At 35.8% G+C, this 16,239-nt stretch overlaps 1 protein-coding gene across 1 annotated transcript; it reads left to right on the top strand.

Annotated features, from left to right (window-relative positions):
* Positions 1-7,619: 7,619 nt before the first annotated feature.
* LOC149001643 (small ribosomal subunit protein uS5x-like) lies at positions 7,620-11,084 on the top strand. Its single transcript, XM_089138169.1, has 2 exons — positions 7,620-8,347; positions 10,496-11,084. The coding sequence occupies exons 1-2, from the start codon at positions 7,691-7,693 to the stop codon at positions 10,652-10,654; spliced, it is 816 nt and encodes a 271-aa protein (XP_088994295.1). The 5' UTR covers positions 7,620-7,690; the 3' UTR covers positions 10,655-11,084.
* The last annotated feature ends 5,155 nt before the right edge of the window (positions 11,085-16,239 follow it).

Genomic DNA, 16,239 nt, shown 5'->3' with positions numbered 1-16,239 from the left:
ATCCATGGAGTTTCTAGATACATACATCTCTCAAGGGTGCTTCCAACTTCTGGAAATTTCCTTGCTGAAATACTGTGGTTGATTGGCTACTACTAAGGCCGCTTATTCATTCAGAGCTCATGTAAGGTTTATATCTTTTTTGTTGGGTTGGTGTATAAGATTTGTTTCTGTGCTTCCAATTCCTCATCTCTTATTTTTCATTTTCCATTCCTGCATCATAATTATCCTTTGTGACTGCATGGAGCAGATGGTAATGTTAAATGATCATTCTAATTCTCAATAGAATCGTTTACACCTCATATAACAGATTCATTATTTTGAAGGAAAGAATTGAAAGTGCTGCAGTTATTCTTTATGGTTGAAGTGTTTAATTTACAGCGGGAAATGGATTACAGTGGATGAATGGAAAGTCATTTTCTGTTTCAGTTCTTCTAAATGGTTGTTGATGGTAAATGTTGCTGTGTATTCCTGTTCATACTCAACCAGATGTACCTGCAAGAATGTGCTCGACTGTGGAGGTCGAGTATCACCTAGTTAGAATTCTCTCTGACTAGGTCTGATAAGAATGCAACAAACAATAATAATCTCACTAGTGATTGCTCAATTCATCGTACCTTTCCCTCTTTCTTTCTTGTGACAATAATTTTATAAATATCTCAGAGGTAAAAAAATTGTTGGTTTTTTTTTCTTTGTATGGAATGGGCAATTTTTTAAATATAATATTTGAGATGTGGTTATTTATTCATTTATTTTTTGGATAGAATTTGGAATGTGGTTATTATATGTATCACTAGAGAGAGAGCCTCTTCATTAAGAGATGTTACTTATTTAACTCATTATCAATGGGCCAATCTTTGATGGTAAGAGGTTAAGAATATTCATTGAAGCCATGTTCACCTCCTTGTTGAGGTATGCAAGTTTTGATCATCTTGATGAGATGATATTTGAGGCAAGAAAAGTTGGGTTGAAACAAGAATGAGGGATGTGGCTTCCAAACCTGAACACTGTGTAGGGGTTGGAGTGGAATGGGGGAAGTAATTGTTATAGCTCTTTCATGTAAGGGAGGCCCAGGTAACACAACTATTAGAATGTCTAACATTTGATATCATGTTTTCCTAACTGCTTCCATGGGATTTGTATCCTTGGAAGTGATTTCAACTAGAATTCTGTTTGGCACAAATTGGATTAACTGAACCCACGACTTGGTTTATTGGATCTCACCACTAAGATCGATCTCTTCCGCTTCTGCCAAGGGTGTCCATTGATCATGTGTATATTGTAGGCAAGGTTTAAAGTATCCCACGATACCATACGATATTAGCCGATACGTATTCATATTTGACCCAACTGATACGATACACATCGATACGTCTCTCCATTGAATTACATTAAAATACATTAGTCATAGCGATACAATACTCGATACGAGACGATGCGTCTCTTAAAATCACCTTACCGATACGCTACGCAATATCGATACTTTAAACCTTGATTGTAGGTATACGGAGGCATCATGAATGATTGATGATCATTAATTTACTTTATATTTTAAGCATCAGATATTGAGTTTTGAAATGGAAACTGATTGCTGCCTGTTGAATAGACTCTTATACTGATATGGCATGGCATAACCAAATGTACTGCATGAGAATCTCCTTGATAACCTTACCGTGACCCTTCCCCTCACCATCATATATTTTATGGGATTTTGCTTGGGAGTTTTATGAGGGGTTTATCTTGTTAGTTTTCAAGTTTTCATGATAAGTCATGTGTTATAGAGATAAAGGTAATGTGAAGTTATGATAGTTGAGGGACTCAAATTGATTAAGAAGTGGGTGAGCAAAATCAACACCCGGGAGCCTTGATTTCCCAAGCTGATTTTTTATGGACCTAAAAGTTAAATATTTTGTATTAGATGTTAGAAGTTGAAAGATGTTGAAACCGGTTGAGGGATTTGCACGCACACTAGAACTGTTGTTATAATTACAATACTTCTTCAGAGCTGAAACGTACTAGAAGTACTTTCTTTAAGGTATTTAGACACCCCGATTTGTGCATTACGGGTTCTAAAAGTATCTTCACCCCAAGATTAGTTAGCCCAAACCTTTAAGGTTGCACCCCAGAAAAGTTACTCAAGGTGTAATCAGGCTATGTTCACAGTTTAACAGAATAATAAGGAGAGAGAGAGAAAGAGGAGGAGGAAATTCCATATCAAGAATGAATTAATAATACATGAGCCCCAAAGGCTGTGGGTGAAAGGGTAATGACACCTCTTTGAGGCTCTCTTTGAGGCTCTCTTTGAGAGGTTACCTTTCAGCTCAATTCTCTTCAGGAAGGTACTTCCAGCTAACCTCCCTACAAGAGAGTGCCACTCAAATGGCATCTTCACGTTTTCACCCAGCAATGGACTTTCCAAAATAGAGTCCATGACAAATATATAACCATGGTAGGGTCACAACAGGATTCAGGCTCGGTTCGTCTCGCATAAATTAATAATACATGGGCCCTTACTATATATAAACCATATAATCAGATCCTCTCAACCTGATGTAGGACTAAAGAAAACGATAGATAAAAAATATGATTAAAACAGATATTTATATAAAATAACATTAATAAGTTTTAAACATATTTACAACAAAAGACCCTAACGGATCTATTAGTCTTTGAATTCAACATTTTAAATTAGGTTTTGAATTCAAATTTTGAGTTTAAGTTTTTAAATTTGAATTCTTTTTTTTTTTTTTTTTTTGGTAATTCAAATTCATTCAACCAAATTTTTAAATTTGAATTCTTTTTTTTTTTTTTTGGTAATTCAAATTTATTCAACCAAAGAAGCACAAACATCCGAGTTACAAAGACTAACAGATCCGTTTTCAGAAGAAAATTTTCAGAGACATCCAAAATAAATAGCAAAAACCACATATATTTAAAAAATATATCAAATTAATAGAAAACTCTCAAGATGTCTCTTAAATTGGCAAGCGCTCCCTTTTTTTGTTAGAACGGTGATGGGTAAATCGAATTAAAGGAGAAGACAAATATATCCTTAGTAATAGATGGCACAGTGTCAGGCTCCAACTGTTTTTCCCTTTTCCATCACCTGGGTCCCATTATATACTAAGGGTCTTCATAGACTGTATACAAAATTAGAGTTATCCTGGAACTTATGATTCTTCTTCATTACATGATAAAGTCTGTAAGATAAATGGGGCTATTTTTGTTTCTCATCATTTTTCCCAATCAAAATCTTCTGAGATGTGAAGTGGGAGAGATCTAGATAATAAGACATGGATTGTTACAGTTCTAGAACGCCATAATATCGAACCATGAAGCAAAATGCATGAGACAATAAAAAATATGTCACTTCCCCTCTTCCCCTCTTCCATCTCTTCTTCTTTCATTTTTTCTCCCCTTTTTAAATGAGAATTTTGAACAACAAACAATGACCATAGTCTGAGTCCTCACTTCTTAGTTTTATTGGCTGGTTGAGGAGTACCTAATGGTGGCACTTCCTCTCATCTCTTCAAATTAAATTTGATCCTTCACCTCAACCATACCTACAAAGGCATAATCAATATCCAAGTTAGTTAAATGACTAAGATAATTCTATTAACCATGCCAGTCACTTAATGCAGAGCAGCAACCAAGAACCAAAAAAAATTAGTGTGCTAGATGGAATAAAATGTCCGCGTTCAAGGCTACTTCATTAAATTGGCCAACCCTTCTTCATATCAATTTGTTAGGGATTGAATGAAAAAATCTGGAGGACCCAAATGATTTTCAAGCTACTGTTCGAAGGGCCTCTTGGCTTATGCCTGATTACAGAATGAGTATAGGTAGAGAAATGGGGAAGCAGGCAAGAAGAACTACATTCTGACAAAGACCCAATAATCAGCCACGAATTTGCTTTCAAAGGACAATTAATAACTGGTTAGTGCTAACAGAATGTACTATCGTGCCAATTTAAGAGAAATTTTAAGATGTCTTTGTCAATTTGATTTATTTTTAAGGTTTTTTAAAATTTTTGCTATTTATTTTGAGGTATACCTGAATTTTATCATCATTTAAAGATCTTTGAATTTCCTCCAATGTCTCAGTTTTCTACCAAGAATGCAGAAATACCATTGCTGAACTCAATGTGGGTAAATCATATCCAATAACATTATGAAACACTCTCTCTTCAGATTACAGACATCTTTCTTTTAAGAATTCAATTCCGATCTTGACAGTAAAACAGAATCAAGCAAGAGGTTCATGCAATTTGTTCATCAGTAGTTGGTTTTTCTTTTTTTTTTCCTTCTTTTTGGGTAAACATCAGTAGTTATTTTTGGTCATACCAAATGTATTATCTAGTTGTTGTTTGAAATTCGTAACAAGAATGCTTACAGTCAATAAATGCATTATTAGTAGTTTTTGATCATGGGGATAGTAACATGAGCCTGTGTCGGGTTCACATCTTCTACATTTTTCACCTTTACAATTTCCTGTAATTTCTATTTAAGATTGTGACTTAGTTTCCAACTGTTAGAATTAAAACTCAATTAAGAACCGAATCTAATAAATTCTTTTAATTAAGCCTCAAGAAAAGAAAAGATGAGAAATTTGGAGGAAATTTATGGATTTATTAGATTCACTTTTTAGTTGGGCTTTAATTGTGACTATTGGATAATTAATTTCCATGTGTCACAATTCTGGATAGGAATTACAAGGAATTGCTAGGTGAATATTGTAAAGTTTTTTTTTTTTTTTTTTGGAATTGAAATTGTAGAGGATGTGAACCTATGCGGCTATGCCATCAATCATGGCAGGATTATCCTTAAAACGAGAAAAAACCTCGGTGACACGATTTTCTGTTGTATTATTTTTAATATAATAAATGTTTCTTTTTATTGGATTTATAAGTATAGAAAATTTTCCTTCATTTATTTTAGAAAATTGTTTTTTATATAGTCTTACATTGGAAAACGAGATGTTGGAATTCAAGTTAATTAATATGTACTGCTATTAATTTTAATTTATAATAATAAGACACGCTAATGCGTGTGCAGCGTACGGGCGAGGACGGTGTACCGTCTAAGCGCGCACACGCAGCATAGGGCTTTAGGCACACACAACACTTAGCACGCAGACATTTGTACCCCTACAAAGAGGTGCACTCATACAAACATAATCATGAGCTATTCAATAGAGGTACCTCAATGTCCTATAAATACCCTCTAAATTTCTCAACACCAAGTTAATTTCTCTGTGTTCTTGATTCTAACAAGTTTTTCAACATTTTCTACCCTCTTTCGCCCTCTAGCACCAAACAGCATAAAGAAAGGTCTGGCCTTCGGCCTCTTCCAAGTATTCTTACCATTGTAGAGAAACATCGAAGTGTTGGTAGATCTAGGCCAGCAACCCAAGAGGGAAGAAAAACGAAAAAGAAAATAAAAAGATTAGAAAACAAAGATTGAAATTGTGCCATGGATTGTTGGAGGAAGGGGAGAAGCAGAGGAAAAGGGGCACGAATAGGAAGTTTGAGCATCGGTAACTGTAAGCAGGAAAAAAATGTAACACTCTTAACTGTATTTAGTTTTCCTTTTTTTCTGAATATCAGGGAATGGATTTTCACCTTTAAACAACTTTAGTTAAAGATTTATGTAGCTGATCTCATTTCTAGTGCTGTTGATGTGGTGATGGGTTTTTGGCCAAAAAAAATGTGGTGATGGGTGCAGTTGGAAACATCCAGCAATTATGAATCCATAGATTTCAAATTTTGTTTAAAACGACGTGAATTTGCAGATTATGTCGGACTTTACGTCTCATTTTCATCATCTTGTTTGTGTGTAGAGGTGGACCTCCTAGCTATTCTTTTTCTTTGGCCTCCTGTACTTTGATTTTATTACAATTGTATCCCCTATACTTTTCCAAATTACTAATCCAACCTTTAACTTTGTCTTACAATTACTATTATCCCTACCGTTAAGTTCCATTAGTTTATTGATGATGTGGCATCTTTATATTTTTTTCAAAAACCCCAAAATACTCTTATAATTATCTCTTTACTTATTTACCCTTTTTGTTAAGTTACATTAGTACCCTTAATTAACTATGGAGAAAAAAATAACTATAATCCATTTTATTCTCAAAAAAAAAAAAAAAAAAAAAAGAAAAGCAAGAATGATTGAATAAAACTCAAATAGAAACCGAAGAAGAAGGCAAATCAAATTCAACTCAAATTGGAAACTGAATATCACCTAAAATATTTTCAAAATAAATGAAGTTTAGTGAAGGTGGAGAACCAAATTGGATTTGGATTTTGCTCATTTTAATTCAAAATAAATGAAGTTTAGTGAAGGTGGGGAACCAAATCCGGATTTGGATTTTGTCCATTTATTTAATTCAAAATAAATGAAGTTTAGTGAAGGCGGGAAACCAAATCGGACTAAATGAATTCAAAATAAATGAAGTCTAGTGAATGTGGGAAACCAAATCGAATTTGGATTTTGCCCATTTCATTAATTCAAAATAAATAAAATTTAGGGTAAAGTTACATTTAATATGGTTTTTATAAATGGGATAGCATTGTCTTTTGATTTTTTAATTTGAATGAATGACAAATTAGACATTACATATTCAAACTTAATAGCTACTTAACACCGTTATAAGGAAGGAGGGCAACAATAATTTAGTAAATAACATGATTTTATTAGTAATAAAATCAAACTACAGGGGGCAACAATAATTATCACTTTCTTTTTTCCTTTTTGCCTCAATTATCGAAAAGTAGAAGATTTCAATTCTAGACCCGTTTGGCTGGATGAAATCATAGATTTGAAACCCATGAATTTATGAATTTGATTTTCAAAAACTAGTTGGTTGGAAAACATCCAGTAATTATGAATCCATAGGTTTCAAAAATTTGCCTAAAAATTATATATTGTGGATTCTTGAGTATGTGAGGTGGGTTTCACCTATGGTATAAAATTATGTGAATTTGCGGATTCACGTTAAATTTATAGATTCATCTAATCAAATGAGCTCCTAAAGAAATCGAAAATTATCTTTTTTTACTCCAAAGAGTGAATTAGCTGACAAAGAACCAACAATTTCATCTAAGAGGTTAGAAAAGATGTAGTCGAGGTGCGCAACTAGTATAAGCTAGCCTGATGAACCTCATATCCGAGAAGAAAAATAAATGACCATTCTTTTCTTTCTTTTTTTGTCATGAAATAATTTTTTTTTATTATAGGTGTGGGACCATGGGTGAGTGTTGGTAATATCCAACTAGGTTTAACCAAGATGTTCAAATCAACGATTCTCACCGAAAATTATCAATACAGGAGGCCATGATTTCCCAAGCCGGTTCCATACTTCTTAGTGGAGAGGTCATGGGGTTCGATCCTTGCGAACGACAAAGCTCCTTCTGAGGATGTAATCAGGGTACGCACAAGTTGGCCTGGATGAACCTCGACACCCAAAAAAAATTAAAAAATCCCAAGCCGGTTGTTTCCCTGAACCAACTTAAACGGTCTGGTTTTTTTCTTTTTCGTCCAAACAACGGTCTGGTTTTTCCCAACCCAAATGCAGATTAGGTTTTCCAAATTTGCGTATATTAAAACCCTATCACATAGTTAGGGTTCTTCCGTTCCTCTCTCATTTGATCTGTTTGCAGCACTGAACGCTCAGGCTTCAGCAAACAAAGATGGCGGAAAGAGGAGGAGAACGAGGCGGATTTGGTCGTGGTTTCGGCGGCCGCGGTGGTCGCGGTGACCGAGGACGTGGACGTGGAGGTCGCCGTGGTGGTCGCCGCGAAGAGGAGGAGAAGTGGGTACCAGTTACCAAACTAGGGCGACTCGTGAGAGAAGGAAAGATCAAAAGTTTGGAACACATCTACCTTCACTCTCTTCCAGTGAAGGAGCACCAGATTATGGAAACCCTATTACCTGGTCTCAAGGATGAGGTTATGAAGATCATGCCCGTCCAGAAACAGACCAGAGCAGGTCAGAGAACACGTTTCAAGGCCTTTGTTGTTGTTGGTGATAATAATGGCCATGTGGGTTTGGGTGTCAAGTGCAGTAAGGAAGTTGCGACTGCTATCCGTGGAGCTATCATTCTGGCGAAGCTGTCTGTGATCCCAGTTAGAAGGGGTTATTGGGGTAATAAGATCGGAAAGCCACACACTGTTCCTTGTAAGGTGACTGGTAAGTGTGGATCTGTTACGGTCCGGATGGTGCCTGCTCCACGAGGTGCTGGTATTGTCGCTGCTAGGGTGCCTAAGAAGGTTCTTCAGTTCGCTGGGATTGATGATGTGTTCACTTCTTCCCGTGGATCGACGAAAACTCTTGGGAATTTCGTCAAGGTATCGTGTTTCCTCATATTTGTGTCTGATCTTTTGATGTTGACTAATCATAACTTGTTGATGCATTTCCTAGTTCTCTGCATTACTTATTTACTATGATTGATTGATTGAAGACAAAAAAAAAACACTACTTCGTATTTGGTTATGCGGTATTCCTATAATTCATTTCTAATGTGGGTGAATTATATATGTTTTATTAATATGTGATCTGCATAATTGATAGGTGTAGTTTGAGTGACTCAATTTTTATTTGTAGATTATAATTAATGAGATCGCCTGATATTCATAAATGTGTTTTTCATTATGGAAAACTGCAGGGGAAGTTAAGTTCTTAGTTAGTTTTCTCTTCTTGTGAAAAGGAATTGTATATTGGTGAAGGATCTGTACTTTGTAATCTTGGGATTATGTCTGTGCCACTCATTTTCATCCTTTTATGAGTTGTCTGATTTCTTTTGTCAAGCTTGTTGGATGATATTGTCGCATTGAATGTATAATGGTTTTAGGATATAGGAGATCGTGCGTTCCTTTCTTTTGTGGATTTTTTGGATTCACTTGATTTTTAGATGTAGTAACTACCATTTGGTCTATGCAAGTTACAAATAAAGGATTAAAGCAAAAAAATCCCTTTACCTAATTTCTTTTATATTGTGCTGGCTTGAATGCAACTATTTTCTTGGTGTGTCCTGAACATGAGAGGTTCTTTATTATACATTCATACTACATGCTAATTGATGAGGATGTCACCATCATGGGCTATAACATTAGCCACCTCAGACCTTTCCATCTTGCTCTCCATGATATGGTTTTGTTAATTCCTCAATTTTTTTGATTCCGGAATGCAGTTGCTCCCCCCCCCCCCCCTGCCGCTCTTTCTTTTCCTCCTCTCCCTCTTCCTTTCTTTCCCCGTATACCTCTTCTCCTGCTCTGAGTCTATTTAAGTTTGTAGACTCTTCTAAGTTGCTCGGCCTTGTTTGTTGTGTTACTAATGTATTTTCACATATGATTCTTATGTAAAATGTTGTTAAGATGAGTTTGTATTAGTCTTGGAGAATCTCTAAAGAAGTTAGATGGTTTATTATCAAGAGTAGTTGGTATTCTGGAAATGATTGTCTGTTATTATTTCTCAAACATGGACTTTTTCACTCTGGGATTTATGGATAAGACCCTGAAACCAGGCTTCCAAGCATTTTTGCAATCTAATGTAGCACTTTCCTCATTTTTCTCATGCTATGTCAATAATCAACTCAAATAAGTTTTAGTTTTCCAATCACAGATTGATTCTTTCTCACTGACTTCTATAGATATATTTCTGGCAATTTTCTGTTGACTGAACTGGATCCTAGGTTTACCTTTTAATCTGTTAGGGTGATTTTCTATACTTGCCATTCTTTTATCAAATTATCCCTTGTCTGGTTTGCTTTTCAGAACTTCTCTGTGGGATCTTTTGTCCTGTTGGTGTTTTGTATTCTTGAATTGAGTCTGATATCAGCAACATCTCTCTGGGGATATATGAGTTTCATATGGCTGCTTTAATTTTTATGTGTTTTACTTGTTTCAAAATTTTGAGTAATCCTGAGTCCAGCTATTTCAAATGTATTTTGGCTTCTACAAGTATTTCTGATCTGGGAAGTAACCACTATATGGATACTTTTGATCTGTACTTTCACTCAAACTCCTCTACCATAGTGTAGTAGTGTAATATACCTAGTCTTTCTTATTGGTTGTCTTTAAAATACATTGGTAGCACATTGGGCTGCAACCTTGGAGGCTTTGGTTTTGTTTGATATACCATCTGGTGTCAGCAAGCATCCTTGTGGCGGCTATCATCCACCAAGGTGGCATGTGGTGAATGGTTCCTCCAATGGCAATGTTAGAACCCCCCTCCCTTTCTCCCCAAAAAAAGAAATTTTTGAAAGAGAGAGCCTCCTAGAGAAACGAATAAATTAGTTGTAACGCGTACATGGAAAGCTAACATCAGATTATATTCAATCACAAGTAATCATAAGAAAACAAGAATGCTGTTTTTACAAGTAATATTGTTAGTGGGATAGATTCTTGATTTGAAAACAAGAATGCTGATTGCTGTTTTCCTGTCCTAGCTTTTGCTAGAATGTTTATGCATTATAATTGGATGTGTTTTCTGTGTAGGCTACCTTCGATTGTCTTCTAAAGACCTATGGGTTCCTGACACCTGATTTCTGGAGGGAGACCCGCTTTACAAAGTCTCCTTTCCAGGAGTACACAGATTTGTTGGCAAAGCCGACAACAAAGGCAATCGTTTTTGACGAGACCAAGGCGGAGGAGTAGATTTTCGTTTTTTGGGCTTAGCGAGATACTTTTTGATGCGTCACTAAAGATCCTTTATGGACGAGATTTTGTTCATCTTCGCCATCTCTTCTCTCCATCTTTAGAAAATTCTTGTTGATTTAAATCTAAATTACAAGTAATATGGATTTTGTTTTCTGCTGAGCATCTTGTTTCTTGACATTACATTTTTAGTCTTGAATAATCATTTTGGTTTTCATGATTTTTAAATGTTGTTAAGTTTTCTAACGGTTGGGGAATTTTTGGCATTTGGGGTTTTCACCAAATGATAGTGGAAGCTATCCGATCAGCGCTGATCTCTGTTCTTTTAACGCATTTGATTTTGGAACATCAAACGCGGTGTTGGCTTCTATTGGAATAGCTAAATCAATTGTTGATATCCGGTGCTAAACTTTTAACTTCCATACATTTTGGCTCTTGAACTTCTGTATAAGTGGGTTTCTTCATGTGGCATGAGTCATTGGTTAATGTTTACCCCCAAAAAAAAATCATTGGTTAATAAATAAAGTCAGAAACTATCTTCGTAAAAAATTTTTAAAATCAAATACACTCTCTGAGAGATAAGGAAGCGGGGGATTAGAACTGTAAATCCGAGTGTTTTGCGCAATCTCTAGTGTTTTTCACTTGCATCATGGACATCTGTTGGCATTCTCAATTGTTGTCTCTACAGTAGAAATTCTTTATTGCCTATAATATTTATAAGGATTTCTTGAATTCATCAGAATCATTTTAATTAAATTTTGCCAATTGTGCCTTTGGCTGCAATCATTAGTTATCTCAAAACATTAATAAAAGAAACAACAATAGGTCTTATGATGTTTTTTATTTTTAAAAAAATTATAAGAGAATATCATGTAATAAACTTCTAACAGAAGTTAGAATTTACAAAATAGTGATTTTATTTATATTTTGAATAACTAAGATGGTGACAATAAAGTGATTTTATTTATATTTTGAATAACTAAGATGGTGACAATAATTTTTGACGATATTTTAATTTTATAAATATTTCAGAGGAGTCCGGACCTTCTATCTTGACTGGTGGAAGTCGTACTCCCGTATTTCTCTATTACACATTAGGAGCATGATTTATTGGGGGAGACATCTATGATTCCCCCGAATCCCGCTCTTATTTTTTTCATTTTTTGTGGTGGAGCTTTTCTTATGATATATATATATATATATTAAGAAGAGATGTGAGAGGAGCACAAACCTCTGTCATCATCCTAACTCAATTCAAAGAATGAGAGCGAAAAGTTTCTAATATTCAATCCAAGATCATATCACTAGGTCTTTGTTCTCGTCTCCATTTTAGTAAGGTGGATTGGCTCCTTTGGTTCCCGGTTAGTTCATTATAGGGCGGTTTGGTTACATGAATCCAGATATTTGAATCTCCGGATTCAGGAATCTGAGGTTATACCCGTTGGTTGCACAAATCTCTAGATTCATGAAATCTAGAGATTCACCTTTACACTCAAAACGTGTCAAGAGATTTATGGGTAGTGAAATCCAAAGATTTCAAAAAGCTATTCAATCCAAGATTCACAAACATCACGTCGATCAAATAATTTTTTAGGATGAATCCACTGATTTCATTTCACAACCAAACATCTAATTTTATAAATTATAACTCCATAGATTTGAAATCTCCAGATTTGAAATTTCTAAATATTTGAAATCTCCAGACTCATGTAACCAAACAGGCCATTAAAAGAAAAAAGGGAATTGGTGACGCTTTTAATTTTTAATTAGTGGCGGTTTATTTTAAATCGCCACGAGGGGATAAAAACCCATGAGCCACCACCCGATATCTATGGGGTAATGAAAGAAACATGCACTTAGTGTTGGTACACTTTGAGATGATTCAACTCTAATTGCTTTCCCATGTGGTCATACAACCAAGGAACAATGTTTGCAAAAGTACAAAAAAAAGCCCGTAGTCCAAGAACACATGTGTGGAAGGCTACAAAACATTCATCAATTGGGCTTCTGAGCCTGAACTGTAAGTCTGTAACAGTGACACATCTCCTTCGCATCCACAACTTATAACGTTTTAGGCAAGGAAAAACATTTTGGCGAAATATCGCGGGTTTGGTGAGTAGCGAACTGAAAATTCCCCCGAAAAAACGATATTACTCAATGTTGCCTGAATATCAGCGAAAATCGCTTGAACTTGCGATATGTTTGCAAAAAATCATCACCAAACCTCTATATTTCAAACCTTAAAGTTTCTTCACAAAAAATATAATAATTGTAGAGATGAACGAAGAAGGAGAAGGAAACTTTCGCTGCAACCACGATCTACAATCCGTCGGTGAAAGACCTTTGCCATAATTTATTGTGAAGTTTGTGGCAAAACCCCCAATTCTCTCTTAGTGATTCTCTTTTCTGAATATCGCCATAATTCGCCCAATAATTCGTACATTGGTTTCAAGTCTACAGACATTTCTTTTTCTTAATTAACTTTGGAATCATAAAAGAAGACAAATTATCAGTCAAAGAAGACCCTAATACCCAATTTTCCAATTATATTCATCCAAAAAAAAGAAAAATTTCCAATTATATGACTTTGTTTCAATATCATCTCCTCACTGACCCAACAATCACAAAAGAGAGTAAATGAGTATCTTTTTGTTTTGTATGATGTCAAAGTTGGATAACGAGAAGTCTCCATTAAGTGAAGTGCCGCCTCCTTAAGCGGCGGTGGTGAGAGAGTCAAGTCATTCAACAGTTTGGTTGATTGGGACATTGATTGTGGTTTTAGCTATGATCACAATTGCCAATGTTGTTACAAGAATCTTTGCTAGAATTTGTGGAGGGCGTCATTTTAGAGGCAGTGGAGAAGATGACAGTGAAGGGTGGGTAGAGAAAATGTGTAAAAGTTGCATTGATAGTAAGGTTCAATCTCCACCATCACTAGAAAACACAAAGCCACCAATCACCAAAGAAGCAAAGAAGTGAGATGAAAATTTTTATTTTAAAAGATAGGTTCTAGTTCGTGTGATGATATGAAACTCTCCAATCATTTCTAGTTTAGAATCAAGTATTAGTTCTTGGGGCTTCTCTGTGCAACTGTCTCTTTTTCATGGTGAAAACTGAATGAACTTAGAGGTTCTCCTTCAATGTTTACTAGTTTTCATTTTTGCTTGAATTTCACCTAGTCCTTTGATGTGAACTTGGAAGTCTCAAATTTTGTCATTAACAATTTTGATGGTTTGCTAGGTATAATCCAAATTTAGGGAGGGCTTCAAGGGATAAGAGGCTTTTGTTCGAGTAACTATCTAGTATTGGTGGTATTTTTTTGTGTAGTGATAGATTACCAAAACTAGGCTTTAGGAGAGCAAATCCATTTTTTTGGTCTTTCAACAAATTTGTTTTGTTTTGTTATTGAACAACTTATTCTCCTGCATATCTAAATCTAAAGTGTATACTCATATTGATGACAAACATAAGAAAAACAGTAGAAAACCTATTCTTCAATTGAACTATAATAAGGAATTGCAGTCGCTTTCTAATTTCCACAAATTTTGAGAACAATGATCTTCTGTTGGTAATGATTTATAGAATTGATTTTCGAATAAGCTCATAAAAATGTTTTGCACTTTGATATAGTGAGATAAAAATAAAATAAAATAGATACTTGGTGTTACGCCCAAATTGGACCCCTTTACATGGACGGTGTTCAATTGATGGCTCAACCTGTTCACAAGAGAAATAGTGTGTATGGGCTAGCTTTAAGACTAATCAACCACCTTTGAAGTTTAAGTTAGATTGAGGATCGACACTACCCCAAGATCATGGGGTTAGAAAGCTAGAAGGATGATGAAAAGAAAAACCTCAAGGAGTAAAAGGTGCATAGTGGTGGAGCCATGTTTTTTTTTTGGCCAAAAGTTCAACATTCATTCATAACCTTCAAAGAAAATCCAGACACAAACACCAAATAAAAGCAGAAAAACAAAATTCGAGGGATGGGTCAAGCCCAATAAATCCTTAGAATACTGGTTGTAACACCTACAAAACCAGTAAAACACAATGGATATGATACATCTATCCACCACCAACTCTTGTGGAGACACACCACAAAGGCGGACACCAACACAAACACAGACACGCCACAAGGGCGGAGATACAAAAACCCTCAAGGGTGAACACAGAACACGCCTCAAGGGCGGAGACAGAAAACGCCACAAAGGCGTAAACTCAGTTGTTGTAGCAAAAAGCGTTGGATCTCGGCTCTGAACTGCCATTGTCGAAGCCACAAACATGGATACCACTAGCAGCAGTAGACGACGAAAATCTAGCCTACAAACACCAAAAGCCTCTTATCCTTGTATGGTGTTTGTAGGTATAATCCAAATTTAGGGGGGGCATTAGTGCTCGTTCGACAGACAAGTGATCCAGACTCGGTATTCGGCCTCCCCCCCAATGTTCAATCCTGGCTCTGCCCCTGAAGGTGCATTACTAGATGTGGTGCTAAATGGGAGGTATCTATAGTGCAAATGGCGCTTTGTGTGGTGGTTGGATTGTCCAGAGTGTCCCATATCTCCTCTGGGAATAACATGTGGCATGTAGGATGTTTTCATTCTAAAGGGTGTGGGCTTGACACTGATCAAACAATTAATGCTGATGTTGCCAATACTTTATATGCTTTCCAGTTCGAACCAGTGGAATGATGCTCCATGCATGTTGGGATTAGTTCAATGTATCTCATGCAGTGTCAGACCGTTAGGTGGGTGAGGATAAAATACACAAGTAGTCCTGGGATAAGTGGCTGTGTCCTCAATCTTGTCCAAGCTCCCGCTATGTTGATAGGTAAATCCCAAGATGTCCATGTTGAGAACCTCCTACTAATGGAGCTCCCTGGCCTAGGTACCTTGTCACAACAGCTGGACTCTTCAAAGGAGTTGGTGAGCCAAATTCGACATCCATGGACTCGGCTCAGAGCTTGGTCTACGCAGGGTCCTAGATTTCACAAAAATTTGCTTAACATGGTCTCTTTCTCGATCCCACTACTCCTATAGAAGTGCAGAAAGAAGGATCGTGGAAATAGATCAATTGTATTACAAAGATAACAAATAAGATCAAGAGTTGAATAGGTTAAATCATTAGATTAAAAAAGTTGAGAAAGTGAGCAAGTCAGGGTTTATTGAATGGTGGCTGTTGTAGATATTATTAAATTAAAAGATTTAAAAGATGAAATTTTTTTACGCTTTCCTTGTAAGTCCAATTGACCAGGAAAAAACGTAGAGCTCTTTTTTGTTTCGTGACTTTTGTGAGAAAGAGAGACAGAAGGAGAGAGACAGGTGGCGGAGGTTTTGCCGCTAATTGCTAAAGAAAGTTAGATTTTTTGTTTCAGAATTTCAAAATCGGAGGGATTTTCGTAGGTGTTTTAAATTGTAAATTTAAAAATACCATCCAAAAGTTAACGAAAATCAAGTTCAAATCGTTGATCGTGCTTTAAATTGTAAATTTAAAAAATTAACATCTTAAAATATAAAATAAAAATATATAATTACAAGTGCACCCGTCTTTCTTTTATTTATTCAAAGTCGGTCCTTGCCGAATGT

The sequence above is a fragment of the Hakea prostrata genome, chromosome 10 (assembly GCF_041222555.1).
Source record: "Hakea prostrata isolate BN-2017 chromosome 10, UWA_Hpros_2, whole genome shotgun sequence".
NCBI lineage: Eukaryota > Viridiplantae > Streptophyta > Magnoliopsida > Proteales > Proteaceae > Hakea > Hakea prostrata.
Note: the sequence above shows the minus strand (reverse complement) of the source record. Positions and strands in the feature narration are given on the sequence as shown.